At 40.8% G+C, this 23413-nt stretch overlaps 2 protein-coding genes across 6 annotated transcripts in view; one reads left to right on the top strand and one right to left on the bottom strand.

Moving 5' to 3' along the window:
* The window catches only part of LOC147243831 (uncharacterized), a 42340-nt gene extending 33814 nt beyond the window's left edge, over positions 1-8526 (bottom strand). For 2 of the 4 annotated variants that reach the window (XM_086186991.1, XM_086186994.1), the window contains exon 1: positions 792-1322. The gene's annotated coding sequence lies outside the window, so the exon portion shown is untranslated. Of the gene's footprint in view, positions 1-791; positions 1323-3386; positions 3437-8191; positions 8208-8404 lie in introns of those variants that run through there. The other 2 variants (XM_086186992.1, XM_086186993.1) reach the window with 2 other exon arrangements.
* Positions 8331-14951, top strand: LOC147243830 (BCL2/adenovirus E1B 19 kDa protein-interacting protein 3). 2 transcript variants are annotated; one of them, XM_086186996.1, is made up of 7 exons: positions 8331-8439; positions 9225-9310; positions 11874-12024; positions 12225-12306; positions 12515-12588; positions 13025-13171; positions 14236-14951. In XM_086186996.1, the coding sequence occupies exons 2-7, from the start codon at positions 9268-9270 to the stop codon at positions 14282-14284; spliced, it is 546 nt and encodes a 181-aa protein (XP_086043122.1). In that variant the 5' UTR covers positions 8331-8439; positions 9225-9267; the 3' UTR covers positions 14285-14951. The 2 variants fall into 2 exon arrangements, with proteins under 2 accessions (XP_086043122.1, XP_086043121.1); XM_086186995.1 differs by lacking the exon at positions 8331-8439 and having other exon boundaries at positions 9081-9310.
* The last annotated feature ends 8462 nt before the right edge of the window (positions 14952-23413 follow it).

Genomic DNA, 23413 nt, shown 5'->3' with positions numbered 1-23413 from the left:
AAGGTTGTCCAAATATACACTCAAATTCATTCTTGTGATTTGAAGCATAATAAAATGATTTAAATGCGTCACAGTTGATGAGTTACTTGATTGAACATTACAAAATTAAAAACTCACGAAATACACACGGCTCCATACAAATGGAATCCCCTCACTCAGAGCCTTCCCTCCTCCTCCTCCTCCTCCTCAAACTTTCTGCATACACCCCCCTCAGACCCCCCCCCCCCCACAGTCCTTATGACAAATATGCAATGAAAGCACGCTGCTGGAATCTGCAAAGCTACATCACTGACAGACGAATCTAAGCTTCTCACTCTTTAAAGCTTCTCATAAAGCTGCGCAATCTTGGAAAATAACTCCCACACCTGCAGTCAAGCAAATCCCAGTATGCAAACACACACACATACAAACACACACGCACGCACACACCAAATAAACAAACATGGGAGCACCATGAACATATGAGCCCCCTCCCTCCTTTGTGGGAACAAATATCTATATACACACTTGTCAAACACATAAACAACATGCATGCACGTGTGTGTGCGCATGCAGGGATATACTCTGCCTAGCTTGCTTGCAAAATTCTGCAGAGTGTAAAAAAAAAAAGAGTCAAAACAAAACAGTAAGTAAAGGACACTCATCGCTAATCAACTGCACGGAATCCAAACACATCGGTCCTGTGCTCTCATCTTTCTCACTTGGTTATCTCTATGGTGATGCTGAGAGAAGGCTGATGGGGAGATTGCTACACTCTCTTCCATCAGGACACAGAACTGAGTCACACATACCACATCTCTCCTCTGTCTTGTCTCTCTTTTTCGCCCCACAAACGCACGCTCCTCTCTGCTGCTTATTCCTTCACGTCTCCTCTTCCCATTCTTCCATCCCTCTGGCATTCATGTTTGCTTTTATTGCCACCTCTGTCACTGCTGCTCGGCAAGCTTCACACTGTTTCTTTTCCTCTGTGTAGAGTCCATCTGTTGTTCTGTCTCTTCTTCCTCTTCACCTCTTTTTTTCCCTTTTCTCTCTGGATTGTGTCTTCTTCTAGCTCACCCTCCTCTTCAGCCGTAGATTCATGTCTTTTCACGTGGGAACCTTTTTATCCATCCCTCAGAGCTCGGAGCTCCGCTGTGTCTACCTAGCTGTCTGAGCGTTTGTGCTGTGAGTGAAAGTGAATGGACAGGAGGGGGAGCACGAAGACAAGAGTGAGCAAACAGGCAGTTATCCTCTCAGATGCTCCCCTCAGTTCTCCCTGTCTCGCTCTTTTTTTCCTCCCCCCCTTCCTCTATCCATCTCTCCATCATGACCTCCTCTCGGTGTCGCCATGCAAGCCCTATTCTTTTAAGCAAAAAGAGGAGGGGGGTTGAAGGGTTGGCGGCAGGGGGAGGTGGAGCTAGTGAGTCTGTCTAATTAAAAAGCAGAGTATGTACAGCTGCAGAGAGCAGAGAGGGAGGTAGTGAGGGGAGGAGAGAGGGGAGCAAAGTGATCCAGGGGGCGGAACCGAGGGACGGAGAGAGGGAAGAAGGGGTGGAAATGAGGGGCACGGGGAGGTTGGAGGGGGGTTGGTGGAGAGCAGCTAGTGGTGTGAGGTGGGGAAAAGGACAGCACTGACAGGACACCAAGGTCAGCTGTAGAGGAATGCAGAAAGGTCATCTACAGAGAGAGGGAGGAAGGGAGAAGGAGGAAGAGGGAGATAGGAACAGACAGGTAGAATTATTCTACAGATATCTCCCATATGAGCAGGGGCAGAGCTGGGGAACCGTGACCAGCAGGATAATAGAGACACATGGACAATGGCCCTCTGAAGGAGAGGCAGATCGACACTCGTCGAAGGTTAAACAGTGTTTTCACGCTGCTCAAAATGAACACATTTGCATCCGTGCATGAAAATAAAAGACAGAATCATGTTTTTCTACGTTCAGATTTGTTCAGGTTGACTTCTCTCTGAAGTTCAGAGCTTGGCATGCATGTTTTTTTTGTTTTGTTTTTTTGTCCAGGCTTGATGACTAGAACAAATTGATTTTTTGTTGTATTTTCTTATTGTTTCACATCGACGTCATCATCACCACACTGGCTGCTGTCACCTGAGGCTGGATAGTAGAAACCACTCTATACAGCACAGATAGAGAGATAAAGGCTACACCTAAATGCCTTTAGGGCTGAGACATCCCATCCCATTTTATCAGCTCTGATCACTTATCTTGTCCCATCTCCCTTCTCTCTAACAGACTTACATTAACATTCTGTGGATCTTGTTTTTATATCTCTCGGATGTTCTACTTTTTGCACTTTCAGACCCTATTTCTGGGAATCATCATTTGAATGAATTTGAAATATAATTTCATGGACAGATGACAATTATTTCCACAGAATTAACAGTGACAGCAGCTGAACATGCCACTGGCCACAGTAATGAGATGGTAAATCTATGGACAGACAATATGCTGTGTACATACGTGGTCAAGCACTGAAAAGCTTCAATGCATGTTTATGTGATACAGTATTAGACTTTTACCAGATGGTGGCACTAGAGAATTAGTTGAAGGGTCACCATAGTTATTAAAATTCATCCTGAGGGGGGCATGAATGCCAGTGTCAAATGACAAATGGAGGCTAATTTATAAAGCTCTCAACTCAAAAACACAAATTTTCAACCTCATGGCATCACAACAGTAAATAATCAGAGAACCATGTATGTCTATTACAAGCTTTACAGCAATAATGTTTAAAGCTATAGTGCATAGTATTTGTTTCCACCTTCTGGCAGAATTACTCACTGCAAACGACTGTCAACATGTGCTTATGTCATAGGCTCCACCATGAAGCTACCGGTTAAATTACTTTGAGTGTCTCACAACTCCTTCAAAATGACTTATGTCACAATCTTGAATTTGATCAATTTGGTCTGAGAACATTTGAGCTGCAACACTAAATTACTTATTTGCTTTCAAGTTAGCAGAGGGCTTACAAGAAGTAGCTTGCACTGTTATTAGCCTTCTTTGTTGTTAGTGTTGTCGCTGTAAATTGGTGGATAAATTGTTTTTAGAGTCAAAAAATCCCTGCAAAATGGCTCGTTTCGCTGTCAGAAATTGATTGCTTTGGTCTGACAACATTAAAAGCCCAAGGGTAGACCCATCGCTATGAAATCACAGCACGATGCACTGTACCTTTAAATAACATCCATCCATCCATCCATCCATCGTCAACTGCCTGTCCAGACCACAACACCACTGTGCCACCCCATAAAATAACGTATCTTAGAAAGTTAATAAATTAAGTTTGGCTGAAAACCCCTGTGTCAATTCCTAGAAACAAAATTACTGACATCTTTGTTTAAATATCTAGAATACATCGGCTTAAAAAAAAATCTGCTGTTCACTTACATGTTTACAAGTTATCCAAATCATTTCAGAACAAGCCCCAGGATCTGCACCTGCAGAAGAAGAGTGACACATATGGGTTGAGGGGGTATTCAGGGCCATGTGCTCCACCGAGAGCTAAAAGACGAGTGATCTTTGGAAGGACGCATGTTTGCTGCTGTTGCAGAGACAGTGAAGAAACAGATGGAGGGTAATGAAAGGAGGACAGACTCTATGAGGCTCCTAAACAGCGTGAGCAGTCTAACGGCTACAGAGTGACACGAGTTTACAGACAATAAAGAGCTTCTGCCAGCAGTGTTTGAAGGTGGAGGAGTTTAGTTTCTTTGATATTTTGACGACGTTTGAAGCGCTCCACCATCTCAACTATCCCACTGGTGGATACGGAGGAGTTGTGTGAAGGTCAAGGCATCTTGGGAGAGCTAAAAAGCAGTTCTTTGTAGTTTTAGAGACTTTGAGACACAGAATCTGTCGGCACATCGCTTTGTGACATGAAACAGAAAGAAGAATGCTAATAGGCCACAACAGACTTCAACTGTTGACTTGGTTGCATTGAGAGTGAAATCAAAAATAGCTTTAGAAATAACTTTTATGGTAACAGTTTTATACCTGAAAATTCTTGCTCTTTGCGTGGCACGATGCATACCGACTGCAAGCTGTGTGTCCTAAGTGGAGAGGAGGTTCTATCCCAGCAGGAACAGCTCACCTTCAGACAGTACCCTGACATTGAATTTTGGTCATCTGACATTATAACCTACATTCAGCCAAATATCAGCATTGGTGGCCAGCTGGGTATGGCTCAGGGCTCACTTGGCAACATCTGAATTTGCTCAATGTCCAAATCTATCTCATATCATAAATTTGTGTCATTAAATGGAGTACATATTGTGGATCTAATGCATGTCTGTCTCATCTGGGAGAGGGATCCTTTCCCTAAGGCTCTCCCTGAGGTATCTGACATTTTTGTCCCTGTTATAAAAGGTTTTAGGTTCGTTTTCCTCATTCAAATGGAGGGTCTAAGGACAGAGGGTGTCAAACCTTGTACAGAGTCTGAAGCCCCCCTAAGGCAAAAATAGCGCAGTGATTCCATGCAGCACTTTTAATCCCACAAAACAAAACATTTGTTGACAACTAGAAGAGTAAATGTTCCTGTCAATTACATCTGGTTTTTAAGAGGGGATGTTACTCCTGGACAAACCAGGATCCCACATCTTCATTTGAAGACTTACACAAAGGTATGCTAACACTTCCTATCCACTACCATCGATGGTGCTAAGCTAATTAGCAGTAAACTGTGGGTCTTAGCTCCCTGATGCATACAGAGAGCGAAGAGAGGAGAAGGGTACATATCTTCTTGTCTGGCAAGTAAGCGTGTTTAACAAAAAAAAAAAATCACGCGCACCATTAAATCAGTTTTTCCAAGAAAAAACAAACAAAACAAGCCTCTCCATATTTAGCAAAATCACATAATGAGCAGACTATGCTAATCCCTGTGACATAATTTCATTGTTCGCCATGTATCTGGATTTTTGGAGCAGATGATATTCACACATATTTAATGAACATATCCAATCTCTTTGTATTCTCTATTAGTCTGTTCTATCCTCTCGGGGTGAACCCAGGATAAAGAATCATTATTAATCAAACGAATCCAAAGGCTACCAGCATACATCCAATCAGATTGTGTTTTCACAGCACCCACAGAGCCACCAAAACACCACGAGTTTCACTGGCACTCATTAATCTGTCTCTGTGTCTGACTGGCTACATAAAGCAAATTTTAAGCAGCTCCTTTAATGTACAATAAGATCAAACCATCAATCATAGTCAGAACAAAGTTGTAAGCCGTGATTAATGGTGAGATCTAACTGTGGCCATTACCTGAAAAGGTTTTTATTATTTTGCTATCTCAGTTTCCAGCATGATGGATGAACAAGGTGGGCAGCCATTTGCTGGACCCGAGAACAGCTGGCATCTCGCTGTTTGATCCGAGCAGGGCCCAGGACATTGTCAAATATCTTAAGTTCTTTTGATGGATGAGGGAACTTTTCCTCCTTTGTTTCTGGGTTGAATAATGAGTTTCTGTGTCTCTTCTTGTCTCGATACAAAGCTGGAGGTCAAAGAGGAATGCTGCATGGCAACATAACAAATGGGTGAGGAGCTGGAGTGTGAAAGTAGAGAACTTTCTGGCTGGTGTTATGTAGAAGAGGACACAGTGCATCAGTTTTAATGTTCAGCTTGTTTGTCCTACTCAAATAATGCTTAAAAAGGGATTTACAAAATGCCTCAAACTGAATAACATGTAACAGCTTTAATTTAGATGCGGGTAAATCAGATTGTTTCAGGAAAGGGTGCATTTTGGAAAGCTCTCTCCACCAGGTGGTGATGTTGTTCATATTGTTGGCAAGGTTGTTACACAAAGCACTTTTCAAATAATTCAGGGGGAAAAAAAAAGACCTATTTCCTTTCAAATGTTGCTTATTGATTTTGTGTTGGCCACATTATGAATACACTATATAAGCATTAAAGGTTAAACACATTAAGATGAAGGGCGCTGTTTGTGAGCGCATCCTCTTGTCAAGGATGTTCTTTGTTTGCTCTTGGCAACATGACTGAAACCCGGCATTGCGTCTGTGTGCTGGTGATGTCACTAATGTCAAACGTCTCTAGGGAATGCCGCAGAAATAGATGAATCATTGACCTCAGAGCTCATTTGATACAAACGCAAGCAGGAAAATCTGGGGTGTAATATTGATCCCAATCACATGTTTCCGGGTATATGATACTGAAAAGATGATGATGCAAAAACTATGAACAACCCAATTTGCTTTGGATCCACTTGAGTGGGTTTTATTTGATGTTCTAAAAGCAACCATCAAAGCATATTTCACAGCCAGAGGTTAAAAGGTAGTGCTTTTTTGAACATTGCTCGATTTTGGCAGCAATCTTAACCTAAAGCCCTTTCATAACTTTCATAACAGCGTGATATTAAAGTGGATATTTTAATAATCCTGCATACAGATCTACAATCAGTAGACGAGACGTGTTGGGCAAGGCTAAAAAAGTAAATACAAAACCCACTAAGTTGTAATGATGACAAACAAATGTACTGTCAGGTGGCGTGCTGTTGTTATTGACAGCAAAGGTTTAGGTTGCTTTTTTTTTTTTTACATGTACATTTCAGGAGTCAGAAAAAATGAATTCTTATGGATCCAGAAGGTTAACACACTGCTGCTTTTCTGCAATGAAAGTAAATGAAACCATGAAAGTTGATGAAAATGATCCCTGCAACTGAGTTACAAGCTGTCTGAATAAAAAGCAGCGTCTGTTACTAAAACCTCTAAAACATCGTCTAGACAATATTCCACTGATAGGGGTCATTTATAGAGTGGCCCATGAATGAGTCCTAAAACATGGAAATAACTGTGACGTATTCTGGTTCCTCATCTCAAAGTTGGTGGGTTTTTGTTTTAATGCCTGAAATAAAGCCTATGGTTCACGCTAGCAATGAAATATGCCAGTCAATTTTGAAGGTTTTTTTTTTGTGTCTTAAAAAATGCAAACAAGTAGTTAAATGAGACTACAGAGGTTGTGTTAGACATTAAACATTATAATGCGCAAAGCTAGTTTTGGACATTCATGTTCATTTTTTACTTTTGAATTTACATTAAAAAAAATCATAAAAATGGTGTTCATATGTGATTATCTAATAAAAAACAAAATAATGTAAAAGTCTCATAAACTTCTTCAGACCCTAGTTTTGGTTATGATCCAATAGCCAGTATAAAAAAATTCCATTGGGTTTCGATTGTGGGAATTCATGGGGACGCTAACTTTCAGGTTAGCCAAATAAATAAATAAATAAATACTTCATCCCCGCAGCACTCAATAATAGCATCATGATGGCCAGAAAAAAAGGCTATTAACAAAGGCAGACCGCCATTAAAAGCGGTAGCTTCTACTTTAAAGGAATTACAAAGCCAGCCAAGGTCTCAATATGGACAGTTTCAACAGTCCTTTGAGGAACTGGAGAAACGAAGGCAGGAAGAGGTCTGTCTGACCCACAGTCACAACACAAACGCAAGACAGACGGCCAACAGGACAACAGCTCCAACCATCTCAACACTGTCCATGTCAGCAAGTATCAGTTCCAACTGTGAAGGAGCAGACTCAGAGCTGCAGGTTTGGCATTGAAGAAGTGAAAATGAGGCCCATCTGGAGAAACAAGTTATCACCGCAGTGGCAAATTTCAATGAAAACTGGAAACGTTTGGGGTGTTAAAATCTTTTGACGAGAAGAGGGCCATAGTTTGATGATTAAAAAGTTTTAAAAATAGGACTGCACAATTAATCAAAATTTAATAAAAATCGCAATTTTCCCTGCTGCGATTCCTTTTGTCAAAGGCTAGATTGTGTGACAAAATACCATTTTGTATTCACTACTTTGGTACTGCAGAGACGATATAACAGACTCACAAAAACTGAAATAACAATATAAGTCAAGAATATTTGCAGCTGCATTTTTTTTTCAAACAGTGGAAGCCCATTTAAAAATATGCCTATTATAGCTACAAATATTAGCAACATATCACTTATTTATTTAGGCTACTGTAATTATGAACATGGCATGAAGCTTGTAGTCACTACTGCCACACCAGAATTTTGAACGAAGACTTTTCCTTTTACCACTGTACTATTTTTGTGGGTATTTTTTTCATTTTTTTTACTTTTAATTAAGTAAAGGAATGTTTACTTCTTCCAACACCGGATATGGTACACATGGGTTAAAAAAATGGCATATTAGGTACTCACATCTAATTTTAAGCAGACTTTGTCGCCGATGTAAACAAGCTAGCACTTCATTAATCACTCCAAATCAATAGGGGGCAGCATATTCCCAGAAAATTCAAAAGCGCTGGCGGCATAAAACATAGAAGAAGAAAAAGGAATCATGCTAGCTTTTTTAGAATGAGCATAAGGTAACGTTTTCTGTTTACTACAGTAGATGTACATCACAACACTCACTGATGATCTAAGCTTCGGTTGGAATCATGACATTGGTGAGTTTCTTCCTTTTTTGTGACAGATCAGGGCAGTTGGTATGTCTCGCTTCCCCCGCTGCCGCCGGGTTATTGTCCCGGAGAGGTCGGCGTACGCTATGGGCTAACATCCATCAATGCATTTTCTTCTGCTCATTCATGTTAAGGGGGTGGGGGGGGGGGGGGGGGGGGGGTGGAGCCCGTCGGCGTACAACTGTGGATCTTTTAATACTACAACGGCTCCTCTTGAGGAGCAAAGTGGTATTACAAGATCATAACGGTGGACCGTTCGTAGCTTGTTGTGGATGCAAATATTCTTAAAAATATCTTAAAATGTGCAGCTTAGTAATTATGTATTTGACAGTTATCATGTTTTCAATAATAATAATAATAATAATAACGATAATAACGATAATGATAATAATGATAATAATAATAATAATCTTAAACTCAAAAGAGTTTATTCACATTTGCTGTGTAGAAATTTTTTGAATAATCATCTTGCATTAAATAACCACTTGTCCCATTCATATTTAAATCCACTTTTTTAAATAATAATAAAAAAAACTGTGACGAAGACACATTGGCGCTGCGCTTGTTTTACCTGCTGAGCTCTCCGCTTGTTTTGTTTACCTCCTCCCTCCCGACACGTGGGGACGGGAGGGGTGCGGAGAGGGAGGGGAGGCGGATTAGCGCAGCGTCGGTGACCGGTGCCCTTTTTATCGACAACAACAAACACAACAGTGATTGGGAGAAAAGCATACAGGACAGAGACTCATTTTCACCTGATTGTCCTTCTCGGTCAGTTTCAGCATCCCTCCGACCTCCAGCAGCCCCCGGCGTTCAAGCATGTCTCTGCCCGGCTCGCAGACACCAGAGGACGGACTCTACGGTGAGTGATGGTGGGACACGGGCCAGGCCGCTCTCGTAACATTACATTTAGCTATTTATGAATACAGCAATGATTTTTTTTATTTTTTTTTGTTGCTCTCATGTAGCTTAAAAAACAGAGATTATGACAGTAGCTGCAGAGTTTTTAAGCTCAGGCAAATACCCATCATGTGTAAACAATAGAACATGACCCCATTCATGAGTGAGTTAGTTTGTTCCTAGTATGCAAATATCCACAGCTGCTCATCAGACACTATGAATATGTGAGACTCAGGTGTGAGAGGACGCCACAGAGATAAACCAGCACTGTCAGTTTAATTGTTGTCATTGTTGTTGCCACTGACTCATTGTGTAAACGGATTCCCTGACTCACCTGTTTGTATCTCTGTAAGCCAATTAAGCTGTGGAGATTTCCTGACGCTTATAGCTTCAGTATGCTGCCTGCACTTTGCTCAGCACATAGGATGCTGCTGCTGCTGGATTCAAACCCAGAAGTAACTGGAGGGAGTCATTCATAACTCTAACACAGGGAGAGAAAAAAAAGAATCTGCTGCAGCTCATTGAGTCATTTAGCATCCAGCTCTTGTCCACATTACGTAAAGCTGATTTGGCAGCAGAGCAAATGAATGTGCACAGGATTGCACCATAGAAACCAAATCAGTGCTGCAGGATGGCGACAGATAGATAAGCAAAGCAGTTGTTATGTCATAACTCTCTGTAGAGAAATAACTAGGGCAATGGCACAGCTTCCCCACTCTGCCCTCCCTCACACCCACCCCTCCCTCCCTCCATCCATCCAGCCCTCTGCCCACTCATGCTCCTGTTAATGTGAGTACACAGTGACATACACCCAGTAAAAACAAAGATTAAAGATGAAGAGGAGGAGGAGGAGGAGGGGTGCTTTTGGAAGGCAGATGAGATGTTGATGTTTTGTAAATGGTGCCTATGTCAGAAAGTGATCTAGACAGCATGACAAGAGAGGCAGAAACAAGGAGGGGAAGTGAGAGGGTGAATGGCTAATCTCTACCAGAAATAAGATCTTACGTAAGCAAGCATGCTGTCAGTCTGAGTTAGCCCTGCCCTACTGTTTATTTGTGTTCTATGCATCTCACACACACACACACACACACACACACACACACACACACACACACACACTCACACACACACGCACACACACCACTGTGCTGTGCATGCATGTGTTCAGATGTGTGCACCTGTGTAAATCTCTTCATGCACCCAGTGAACCTGAGTGCTCACGCATTCATTCATTTATTCACCGTCATGGTCATCCGATGTCATGTCAGGACACCTGAAGAGGGGCTTACGTCACAAAATACGTATAAAAACAAGCACCTGTCCACTCGCTGATCACACCATCAGACGCTTTTAGAAGGAAATACCTCTCTCTCACATCTTTAAGAGATCCCTATCTTGATGTGGTTGAGAACTCAAAGCCCTGAAGTGGGCAAAGAGAGATTTTTTGTTGTTGTTGTTGGTATAGAGAGAAAAAAATCTATTTAGAGGCCACAAGATATAACTTGTTCCCTCAATTTAATTAATCATTGACCACAAGATAGAACTTCTTCCCTCAGTTTAGTTATTTTACAGAGGCTTTTGGACCCCTGTTTAGTTTGAAAACTCCATGCTTTTTGGAGACTTTTGGAAATGACACAGACACCCACGTTCTCCCCCTTTCTGGCTCTTATTAGTCACAAAGTGTCCTTCGCTGATTCATCACAACTTTTATTTCATGACCCTTCTCCAGAAGAAAAGAAATGTCAACAGCCTGCCAGCTTGATTATTTCTGAAACGGTGCTAACACATTTTCGTGATGAGAGGTTGCTTTCATTCTAAAATGAAATGTATTAGTCTGGATGTAGAATCTGTAGCCGTCACTATACGTTGGCAAAGATTGCAGAATGATTTAAGTGCTTTGGCTTGTGTCCAGTTTGAAACAAAGCAATCCCAAATTGGTGATTTGATATTCTTTTTTAGCAATACACACTTCCATGTTTGTTTTCATTTAAACGAAAAAAAAACCCAGAGCCCTCTGGACCTGCTGTACACACACCTGCATTAATATATCCACAACTGTCACTTGTGGTTTGACAGTTGCCAGTTGGAAAATTTGAACAGCCGCTCCTTGTCTATGTATTGCTGCCATGCAATAATGGTTGCAATATTTCCATTTTACTTGCACTGCATCAAATTTAAAGGAGACATGTTGTAATATTCCATGTTGGTTTTGAAGCCAAAGACAGACACAGAAAAACATTTTGGGTAAGCCATTAAGGAAAGACATTCATAGTTTGGACCAGAATGTCAAACAGATGCACCCAGAGGTGAATACATTTGTGAATGAGGATCATTGCCCCCAAACTACGTCACACTCAAGCATCTGTATCTTTATACTGGAGGCAAAATATTCCAAAGAACCATTGGATCGTGTTCTCGCAATATGTCTCAAGGTGAAGTCAGTAATTTGGAATTATTTCTCACCTCTCATCATCACTTGTACTGTCCAGCACCTTATTATCATGACACCACTGTCTGGTCATCAGGCTCCTGGGTTGAGCTGGAGGAGCTGATAGCAGCTGTGAGCCGCAGGGAGAGTCTGACGGGGCCCCAGGACAGCATCTCCTCTGCCCTGCAGGGGGAGCTGGAGAGAATCCTTCTGGAGGCACAGCTGGAGTGTGAGAGGAGTAGAGACAGGTATGATGTGACCTGTTTGGATGGAGGCTTTTGCTTTGTTTGAGGGTTCCAGCTCTGCTTGCACAGGTTCATTCAGGGAGCAGTTGATTTTTCGATGTTCCGCAACGTTTTCTCAGTGTTTTTTTTTTTTTTCATCTGCAACAGAACATCTCCCAATATTTAAATACTAAAGGATTTAACTCTCTCTTCATTGCCTGCAGTCCCCCACAGGTGGTGACTCCACAGTCCACTGGTTCCCCAAGACCCCCTAGTGAGCACGACAGCGACTGTGTCACCATACAGGTTCATCTTTATTTTATGTTTGTTTCATGTGACTGGCACACTTACTGTCTATTGTTACTGTTTACCTGGTACAAGGAGTTTTAGGATTCAGTTGATCCTCAGGGATAGAACATAATCTTTACTGTTTCTGCAAATTTCTTCTGTTTCTTCTTTTCGTTGTATTTTACTTTTGTTACTGATCATTCTCCTTCCCCTGTGTTGTGAGCAGGAGGAAAGTGAGCGGCGAGGGGACACTGACTGGGTCTGGGACTGGTCCAGTAGACCTGAAAACATGCCGCCAAAGTAAGACCGGCTTCTTTTATGTGCTTTCATTTCATTCTATTATGCTTACTGTGATAGAATGATATCCATACCTCTGTTAAAGAAATAGCCAGATGCGCAATGTTTCAAATAAATTCATTCAAAATGAAAGGATAATAGATGTAACTCAGCATTTTTTGCCAATAATTCAACCTTAAGGTATCTTTCAACGACAACCAATCACAAAACATTGAATCTTATGATTTAAGGAGTGTCTGTTTTGATTAATTATCTTTTGAATGTTGAGAAAAGTGCCAGGCACCTTCTTTACTATTCATTGCAGTATTTGACTTTTTTAATCTTTCATTCAGCACTAGTGTTTTTCTCCCATTAGATCTGTTCATTTTTTCCTCTTTCTGTCCTCCGTATTCACCCTGTCTCCCTTCTCTGGCTCCTCACCCACCTCTCCTCTCTGTAGAGAGTTTGTCTTCCAGCACCCCAAACAGCAGGGCTCCCTCAGCGTTCGGAAGACAGATGTGATGAAGAGAGGAATCTTCTCATCCGATGTTCTCCTCATCCTTGTTCCATCACTTCTGGCTTCACATCTCCTCACACTTGGTGTTGGGTGAGACATCTATTTGATATTCACGTTGCGGGGCAATGACACCGCAGTTACTGATGTCCATTCTTAAACAACATATATGCAATTTACCACAATGACAGCTGAAGATTTACCTCCTTCCTCTTGACAAAATAAAATGAGAGAAATCGAGAAGAAAACTGAAATCATTACTGGGTTTTAATTATGGAGCAGAGCAAAATTAAAAAAAAAATTATGAGTGGTGAAATTGAGAATGCTGCACGGATATACTAAAACGTTAGTCCTACCTTGATCAGCTAATTATTAGTCCCTCACAGTACTTATGGGAAGGATCCATTCTCAAAACAATAAACCACTGTTTCATGTCACAAGTAGCTTTTGGCAATTAGCTTTCTAGATAATTAAACCAATTTTAACTTTGTCATCTGGGCTAAATTGTAATCTCTGCAGATTTTTTAAATAATTCTGGGTCTCAAGTATAATACGCAATGACAAATATTTTTTTGAATCTACAGGCCTCAGACAAAAAGTGCTTATCATTTAACAATACATGAAGACAACATATCATAGTGAATGTAGAGCAAGTGGGTGTAAGGATAATACACTGTTGTTACGTTACTCTACTTAGCATGTATAAGAATTGCATTTTTAAATAGCATATCCTTATGCTTTCTTTGGAAACTGGTGAGATTTCTGTGGAGTAAAAGTCACCAAATCCAATATAGAGCAGGCCAAAGCTGCTAACATTAGCATAAACCTGTGCTAACATTAGCATAAACCTGATAACTTTTAACCCCAAAGATTAATGTCAAATTAACGATATAGTTTACTGATGATGTGCCCTTTAGAAGAAGTTAGCCAGATTAGAGCAGATAAATGCCACGGTTATCCATTTCAAGCATGATTTATGGTTTTTAGAAGGCTTTGCAAACTTGTCAACAGCCATACTGCTCCATGTTGAGGAGAGCAAAGCTTGACAGGCCTGCTGTGCCTAGATAGAGTTGCTAAGCACTGATTAGACAATCCCTGTTTAGGGGAGGAGTTTAGCAATGTGTTTATTCATTTCTGCTTTCTCTCTTCTCTTTTAGAATCTACATAGGAAAGCGTTTGGCTGCTTCCACAACAAGCACACTGTGACTGTGGCTTTAGGCCAGCGCCCCCAGTGGTTAAAAGTCTGGCCACTAAGGTCACGCCCTCTCTACCACATTTTTTCGCCTCCTTCTCCTTCATCCTGGGGCAACTATAGTACCTTGCCTGTCTGTATCTGTTTCTCTGTCCGTCTGTCTACCCAGCAGTCTGTCTTTCTGTCAGTGTGTGCACGTTGTAGGGCCCGGGGGAGTGGATGGATGGTGACCAACAAGTCAGGCTGAGGTCAGTTTTTCTCACTGGGAGAGTAACACTGATCTCAAGCACAATCAGAGTGAAGAGATTGCCCCGATAAAAGAGAATAAGAACCGCTTACCCGGCCAGAACAATAAACGCCCTTTGATAGGACGAGATGAAAATGGTTAGTCGGGAACAGTGTGTTGAGATGAAATGAGAAAGATAATATGTGGTAGCCCTCTGCCTAACCTTTGAAAAAAAAAACCTAAATGTCTGTCATTTGTCAAAAGTAATGGCCCTCTGTGAGCTGAGCTGCTAAAAGAAGCTCATGTTCTTGGATGGTGTATCTAATGTAGAGTTTTAGCTGGCTGAGTGAATGTAGGAGTGGCTCTGGTTGTGCTTTTTGTCCCATAAACCAATTTAATATTTGACCTTTGACAAAGACAATCACGATCCCATTAAACATCACTCTGTGAAACCTTCACGTGTCTGTTTGTGTTTTTATTTCTCTCTACTCTGGTGTATTTTAATTTTCAAAATGCAGAGAACGTGCAAGTGTTTCTGCCTCAAAGCACATTTGTAAGTGTAGCCCATTCCTACTAAAGTTTTGGGTTTGGTTGCCCAGAAATTATTTGTAAGCAATCATGGAACACTCAGAGGAAATTCTTTTACAACCTACCGTGCTGTTAACAACCTGCAAATGAACCACAACATCTGTTTGAAACCATCTCTTGTTTTCATAAGAAGCTAATCGCTGCAAACGTCTCTGTCATTCTGACCTGATAGGGACTTTGTGTGATTTTCACTGATGTTTTTTCAACTGTCTCCATCCTGTCGTCTCACCGAATGCAGAAATATTATGACATTAGAACAGTCTGTCTTTCCATCTGCCTTTGTCATTGGTTGCCTCACATAAGTCTTCCTTTTCTTTCTTTCTTTTTTTTTTTAACAAGCTGCTGTTTTGACCAGTCAAGGATTTGACTTTTATTGCTTTCCCGTAAACCGGAGACCCGTTTCCTCCTAACATCTCATGAAAATAGCTGGTCTGGGTTTTGAATGGTGGGCCTCAGAAGCACACATTTTGCTGCCAGCAGCCTTGGATGTAAATGTGCCCATTTGTTGTCCGGTCTGACCAAGCCCAATGAGTTTATCAGCCATTAGCAGAGTGTTTGATGTGAGGGGTCCTGTTGAGCTCATTAAGCTACTTCTAGACACACTAAGCTGACGATGCAACAACAAGCCAGCCCTGGCAGAACACAAAAGCACCTGGTTTCCATTCACAGACACAAGCCACACGTAACAGGCCCTCGTGCACACATGCAAACCATGCCTAGTTACTAGTACATGTTTTGGCATCAATTTTACACAACAAAGAATAAAAGGACTACTTTGTTGGTAGATGAAATGATTTGCACATGCTGTGGAAATGTCCATTCATCATCCTTCGCTGCCAGCAAGGCTTTCTTCTTTGCCATTCAAGGTTTGAATGATTAGATTCTAAACTTTTCCCAATTTATTTCTATTGTAAACACCCAGCTCATCAGTCCATCACCTTCGTTCTGACTCACAGTTTGCCAGGAAATTTGGTACAGAAATTCATGGTAGCTTAAAGATGGAGTCTGATCCCCTGACCTATTTTCCAGCCACCAGCAGTTTTCACTCATCCAGTGGAAAATCCACAGGATTGATAGGCCAAATTTTGTCCAGACATTCATGATCTCAGGTTGTCTTTTTTTTTTTTTTTTTTAACTAGATGACATTTGATGTTTCTAGAACTACTGGGTGGATTGTCATGAAACTTACTCTCCTGTTTCCTTCAGGATGATTTGTAATCATCATAGTTTAATGTAGCAACATCAGTTGTTTCACCTTTTAAATGTCCGAACTCTGATTTACAGCCAAATATCTACAAAACTAATGACGTTCCCATCTGCTGCAGCTTGTGTTTAACGCTAATTAGGAAATGTTAGCATATTTGAAAAACAGTCTAAACATACCTACCAAACATCAGCAAGTTAGGCATATCAACCTGCTCCTCTTGGTGATTTAAAAGAGAAATTGAAGGCAGGCTGTAAAATGCTCACTCTGTTCTAGTCCACTACCTTTTACAGACCAACTGTCGGCCAACCTTTGACCCTCATGCCTGCAGTTCTTGTGGTTATACACAGTTACACAGGAGCAGAAATGTTGGATTTACCCTACTTTTTATTTTAATGACTGGAATAATACACCATGAACACACTGGCAAAGAGCTCCCCAACTTCATAGCACTGAACGCTGTGCAACATTACAGCTAATGTTAGCTAGCATTATGGAGAAGGCTTACTGCAGCCAGATGCTATCATTAGCCTGTAATGTTAGTTAATGTTAATCAACAATAACATTGCACCAATTTTAGTCATTTATGTACACTTATAACTTCCTCTGGATCCAGATGGTGCAACACCTGTGTTCATTTCTCAACAAAGCAGTAACACCATGATTAGTAGTGACGTAGCTCACAGAATCCCTAGAGGCCTACGTGCCAGTCACATGCTTTCAAAGTAACTGGGAAAAATAAATTCAAGACTGGGTTAATGCGTGTTAACACTGACTCTAGTTGGAAAAACAACTTGGCGAGTTGGTGAGAAAGTTAATACATGAGTTGTGACATCATGCTGACACATGATGGATGAAAACGTTAATGATAAGAAATTTTTAAACAATCTATGTACTGTGTGTTACTGTGTGTGGGGCGGGGTGCATATTTATAATATCTAAGCAATAAAATACAATAAATCTATTTTGCTTCCACAGTTTGACTTGAAAGCACACCAAAGTTGAACAACCAGTACGGGACCATCTTAGGAGCACGAGAATGCAGCATCATTACCCACAGCAGACTCGTCTCGTGTGATTTACACTAAACACTTGACAGGTTTAGTTAATGTCACAGTGTAACACCAGAATTTTACACTGAAAAGAGAAACTTAACCGTTACATGTCACTTATTTAGTTAAAGAGGGTTGTTTTTTTTCTTGTTGACATCACAGAGTTCCCGATCTCAATTTCCAAATTTTATTATGTACAATGTTAGAATAATCAGTAGATATGGATGCCAAAACTATGACTTCAGTTATACTACACTGGAAATATCCTTTAAACTAAGAATTTTGGCTCTTGGATTGTCCTTGGTTCAACTGGCCAAACATTTATCCTCAGCGTGGAGCAAACAGGCAGTCACAGGTGGGATAGGCTGTAAATCACCATGTTCTCACACTGTTGCAGTGAACCATGGCGACTTCTCCATAGCGGGGGACTGTGTTAAGATCTGTCAACCTTGTAATATCCTCTCTGAGACAGGCACAATTACAACAGCCCTAAATGTCACATGTGATTGTCCAAGTGTAAAAGTTAAATTGCCCACTTTTATCATGGAATACAGGAATGGAATACAGAGTGGGGCTCAACATTTGGTGTCACGTTAGAGAATCTAAAACCTATCCTCGTCCTTTTGTAGCTTTTGAAGAGAGAGGAGACAGAGTCCGAAGACCGTGTGAAAGAAATCTGTTCATTTCCTGAACTTCACTGTAGAGATCTGACATCTGTCTGTCTGGGAAATACATTATCTTCCTGCTCCTATACTGATAAACAGGAAACAAAGAGTAAAGTTTCAAAAAACGTTGTCTGTAACAAAAGGATTCTGCTGAACTAGCATAGTGTCCATGCCTAACATTCAAACAGGGTCGCTAATTTGAGCCCCCATCTCAAGTATCCTTGCTTTACCACATGTGGCCCACTTCCCCCTCATGAAAAATGTATTGAAAAGAATAATAGGTTAAAATTACACATAGCAGAATGACGTACACCCACTCAAAAATTCAGAAACATAATATCGAACAGCTCACCAAACCAGAGCCCTCCTACGCAAAAACAGAACACTTCTTTAGTGAATTTGCATTCTGGAGGTTTAAATTTGATATATGTGATGTTTCATATTTGCTTCAGTAAACACAGAATTAGCGTTTGAATCACTGCGGTTCTTCAGATGTGATTTCTATCAGAACAACCTCACGGTAACACTTTTAAACACGGATTCTTGTATTTTTCATATTCTCCAGAATGCAGCAGCAACTTGACTAATCAACTGCATATCTGACACAGAGCAGAGGTGTAACAGGGGCAGTCAGATAACTTCCTGTGTGTTCAAGAGTTGCTTTTTTTCCTGCTGTCATGTACCCAAACATGTGCATGTCATCTTGTATCCGCTTTGCTAGATTACACACCGGGAAAGGGTAATAATAGCTTCCAGGTGTTTTTTTTTTTTTTTTTTATGTCTCCTCTTTAGTACATTACTATCTTCTTCCTCCCAGTGACGCGGGGTTAGTCTGTCTGTGAACTTGACTGAATCTGAACAAATGACCCAGTGTGCTCCCCCACTATGTGCTGTTTCCCACTGTGGACCTTTCTAGTCCAGACACGCATGAACGCAATGTGCCAGAAGTATGAAGGATTAATGAGAACACCTGGAATAAGACTCAATAGAGTACAATGCAGCGCTGTTCGTACTGTGTAAACAAGCTGCTTAGTACACAGTTGATGTGTTTTGTCCCCACATCCTGAAGCGATTGTTTGATGAATAGAAGAATCCGTTCTTAATGCTGGGCTGAAATAAATAGGCCATATTGTTACACTGTTTGTTTGTACAACATAGCGAAGAGGAACAAATGAAAGTGAAAAGAGAAAGACAACAGAAACACAGAAAAAGGTTGTGTTTGGGGTGAATAGAGAGATGCAGTAATGAGTCCTAAAACCTGGAAGTAAGTTAGATTGTTGAACTTGTCTTTTTTTTCAAAGTCAAAGGGTTCCTGCTAAAATGCCTGAAATAAGGGAGGATTATTTTACATTTTGTTCCATGGCATTAAAGGAATAGTTTGCCCAAAAATAAAATTGCAGTCAAGGTTATAAAAGTCATCTCATTGAAGAGGTAATTAGAATTGAGGAGCATAGCAGTGGTGATGTTGAAGGCTTACATCCATGGTGTTGAAAGAGGAATTAATGCCTCTCCTTTTGCCCAGGATCGTTATAGCTTAGTGGAAAGGTTAACAAAATACTCATCAACTTCTCTAATCTCTAGTCCAATAATATTTATTTTGGCACACAGAGAAAAGAAACAGAGTCAGCGCTTTGACTTCTGTCTAACCACCTTAACAAGCCCTGATTTCCGGGTCACACAGTCTTTTAAACTTTCTTGGCTCACCCGCACGGGGGGGGGGGGGGGGGGGGGGGGGGGCGCATCCTCATAGTGTATCAGTATTTTTCCATATGTGTGGCCAAACCGGCTCTAACTGGTTAAGAACAGGTGAGTTAGTGAGTGTGGTGCATTCTAATCTCATGTGCAAGCTGCAGCAAACAGTAAATACTACATTAAAAATGTGGCAAAGCATGACAAGAGCTCTTCCTGTTTATTTAGAATGAATGCAGAATAAATGCAGAATCATCCAACAATGGTGCTGTTTGTTTAGCCTAATGTTAGCTTTGTACTTGAAAGCACTACACTGAAAATTTTCAAAAGTGGACATCATTTGATATTACCTTACTGAACAAAATTTGTCATCAACCTTCGTTTGCTTCAGACGATATTTTCTGCAAATATCTAAAAGCCTATGTAAAAATCACCTTGGCTTTTGGTCAAGGGAACCTATGAGATGCTAACTTCCAGGTTGGTCTGCAAAAATACGTCATCCCCATGGTATGCAAAAAGTGTGAAATAGAGAAAGATTTATTGAGCTGTGTGACCAACTTCGTTTCGTGTATCCATGATAATTTACAGCACTCTCAGTCTACAATATGAGGTGTGTAGGTGTACATGACACATGCGCTGACATGGAGTGTGTGAGCGTAAATGCAGCTTGCCTGTGTGTGACTGAAGCAGCAGATGGATCGCTTGAAATGGTTTGAGAATCAGTTTAGTTCACACATGGTAAAACCATCAATGGTAACCTCTACCGGCTACTTTCCGGGGGCCTTCATTGAGTACCATTGCATAATTCTGTGAAAATGTAGTGAGACACTGAAACCACGTTGTTGTTTTAGAAACAATATCGCAGTGAGGCTATTCTGAAAAAAATCTTTGCATAACTATCATCAATCTCCCAGCGTAATAACCATTTTTTCCAAGAAGGGTGTTCAGGTTTATGTTACAGAGTCCACAACCATTTTGAATGATTTCACAGAAGCATGTGAAAGCAAGTGATTCAGTCAGGTAGATGGAATTGAACAAATTTCGCAATGCTTTCATCAGCCTGCAGTAATTTTCCACCGTTTGGTTTCGAATGATCGGAAAAATTCTATTAATGCACTTATAATAATTTAGCTCAAATTCTACTCGGGCAAATATTGGAACCCGATCTCAAGGAAATATGTGAGATGACCATGAAAATGATCACAGCCTCTTCAGTACTTATCAAAAGGACATGCCAGCAACATGGAAACAATGCCAACGCGAACTCAGTTGGTATCCTTTAGTTGTGGACAAGGGAAATCCGGTTCCACCTTGAAGTGTGCAGGTGTTTTTGTAATGTAGGAAACTTAAAGAAAACTTTATTTTAGCATTTTACTTTCCCTAGTGAAAAAGTTCAAGTATCTCAGGGTCCTGTTGTCAAGTGAGGGGACTAATGAGTGTGAGATGAACCGCAGAATCGGAGCGGCGGGGGCAGGTATGTGTTTGCTCAAGGGCAAAGCTCTCAATCTACCAGTCAATCTTTATTTTGTTTCTATTCCACATGGTCATGAAATATGGGTCATGATTGAAACAGCAAGATCATGAATACAGGCAACCGAAGTAGGTTTCCTCAGAAGGGTAGTTCCCTCCCTTATGGATGAAGAGAGAAGATCAGTCCTCCTTGAGGGACTCGGGAGTAGAGCTGCTGCTCCTTCAAACTGAAAAGAGCCAGTTGAGTTGGTTTGGCCACCTTGTTAGCATGCCACTTGATTGTCTCCCTAGGGAAGTGTTCCATGCACGTCCACTTGGGAGTAGGCCAAGGGACAGACCAAGGACCCTCTGGAGGGACTGTGTTGCCTGTGAATTTCTTAGGATCCTCCAATCAGAGTTGGTTGATTTGGCTACGGTAAAGGAAGTTTGTGGTTCCCTGCTGGAGCGTCTACCTCTGCAACCTGATTTCAGATAAGCAACTGAAGATGGATGGATCTTATCATTATTCACTGAAAACTTATTGAAATAAAATGGAAATAGGGTTTTACAATGTGTGAGTTTTAAGGTCTGGCTATGTTTCATTTGTGTATTAACTACTTGCTATTAGATTACTTCAAATCGTGGGGACATTTGGGTAAGTTTATAAATGGACATTTTATTTAGCTTTGCTCAGTTTTTCTCTATGATTGTGGCTCGCGTTTTCTGAATTCAGGATTTACCAAGAAGTCAGATGGTGAGTAACAGATAAACAAATGATTTATTTTTCGGTGGGTTGTAAAATATCTTATCTCGGTTTAAATTTCTGAAATGCAGTTCTGTAAACTCAGAGTCTCTCACTGCAAAGTTAGGCTAAGGGACAAAAACCTCTTGGTTAAAGTAAAATAAATATATATATATATATATTTAAAATATAATCATTTAGGTTAATGTGGTGAGACATGGCGTTATAGACAGGACCCCTGCTGCGGGGTTTGGAACTGAAAAAGCACTGTTCTGATTGTTTTTTGGCATTGTTTCTGTGGCGCTACCATGTCATTTCAACAAATTACATACCAATGCTGCCGCCACCACACAATGTGGTGTAAAGAGGTCGCAGTCACCTCGCATATTTTCTGTGAGATCAACTTTGGTTTGAACCTCAAAGCCAAGGTCGAAATAAAACTACAGCTAAGCATGCTCCGTTCCATATTAGCTCACAATGAGTTTTTTGATTAATTTTGGATCTATAACATTTAATGTATAATTTGTATTCATGCACTCTGTGCTGTGTTAGACCATTCCAGGAAACTCGACAGCTTCATCCACCATGACATACCAATTTGGCTCAAGAGTTTGCATTTTAAATATGCTGCAGGATGTGGGTGGATTTATTAAGCTGCCTTGGGTTCTGTGTTATAGTCTGTCTAATACCAGAAGTTCATGCAATTTATTGCTGTAATTTCTGGTTTGGATTGAGTCCTTTCCACCAGACAGGGGTGAGGTTTTGATAGATGCAGTGGATTTAATGAAGTGTTGGATCGGACCTCTCTGACTTGCTGCTGCTGCATAACTTCATCAGGTAGGACAGTGCAGAGCTTGTAAGGCATTGAGTCCCACAGTTTAATGAACACTTGGGTTTTCAGGACACTAGTGAGGAGACTTTTGGTAACCTCCAGCTGTGGGTTGCTATGTGGTAAAGTCTGTTTCCATCCCTTAATCACAAGCATTCTGAAGTAAGTCATTTTATGAGAGAATTTCTGGTATGGAGGCATATTTTTTTTTAAAGTAAATCTATTATTTTCTTAACTGTATTTGGCTTAATGTCAGTTTCAGTTGTCCCAGTAAATAGTGAATATTTCCTCAGTTATGACAGAAAATGTCACATTGATACTTTTGAATTTAGGTAGTAACATCAGACAACTAAAATCAATTGTTGGGGCCGCTAACGTCAGTGTTAATTTGCTGTTGTTTATTGTGAAAGCTATTTTTATTGTTTAACATTACAAATATTAAATGCCTTTCAAAGCTAACAGTGTTAAAGATACTGTTTGTAAGCAGATCAGTGTCTCCTCACCGTTATAACACTGGTACACTGTTGTCATGGCTGTTCCAGAGGTCTGTGCCTGTACTCACGGAATCACTTTCTGAAGCTCTTCCCCATCATCATTTCAATAATCTAGCTGGAGTCCAGAACACCCAAGCTATAAAAGAAAGTCAGCAATGTCCTTTTTTCAGTCTCTAACGAAAGCTTGTGACCATCGGTGAGGGTT

Source organism: Aulostomus chinensis, chromosome 19 (genome assembly GCF_037954235.1).
Source record: "Aulostomus chinensis isolate RoL2024-O1b breed Wild chromosome 19, RoL_Achi_v1.0, whole genome shotgun sequence".
NCBI classification, from domain to species: Eukaryota; Metazoa; Chordata; class Actinopteri; order Syngnathiformes; family Aulostomidae; genus Aulostomus; species Aulostomus chinensis.
Note: the sequence above shows the minus strand (reverse complement) of the source record. Positions and strands in the feature narration are given on the sequence as shown.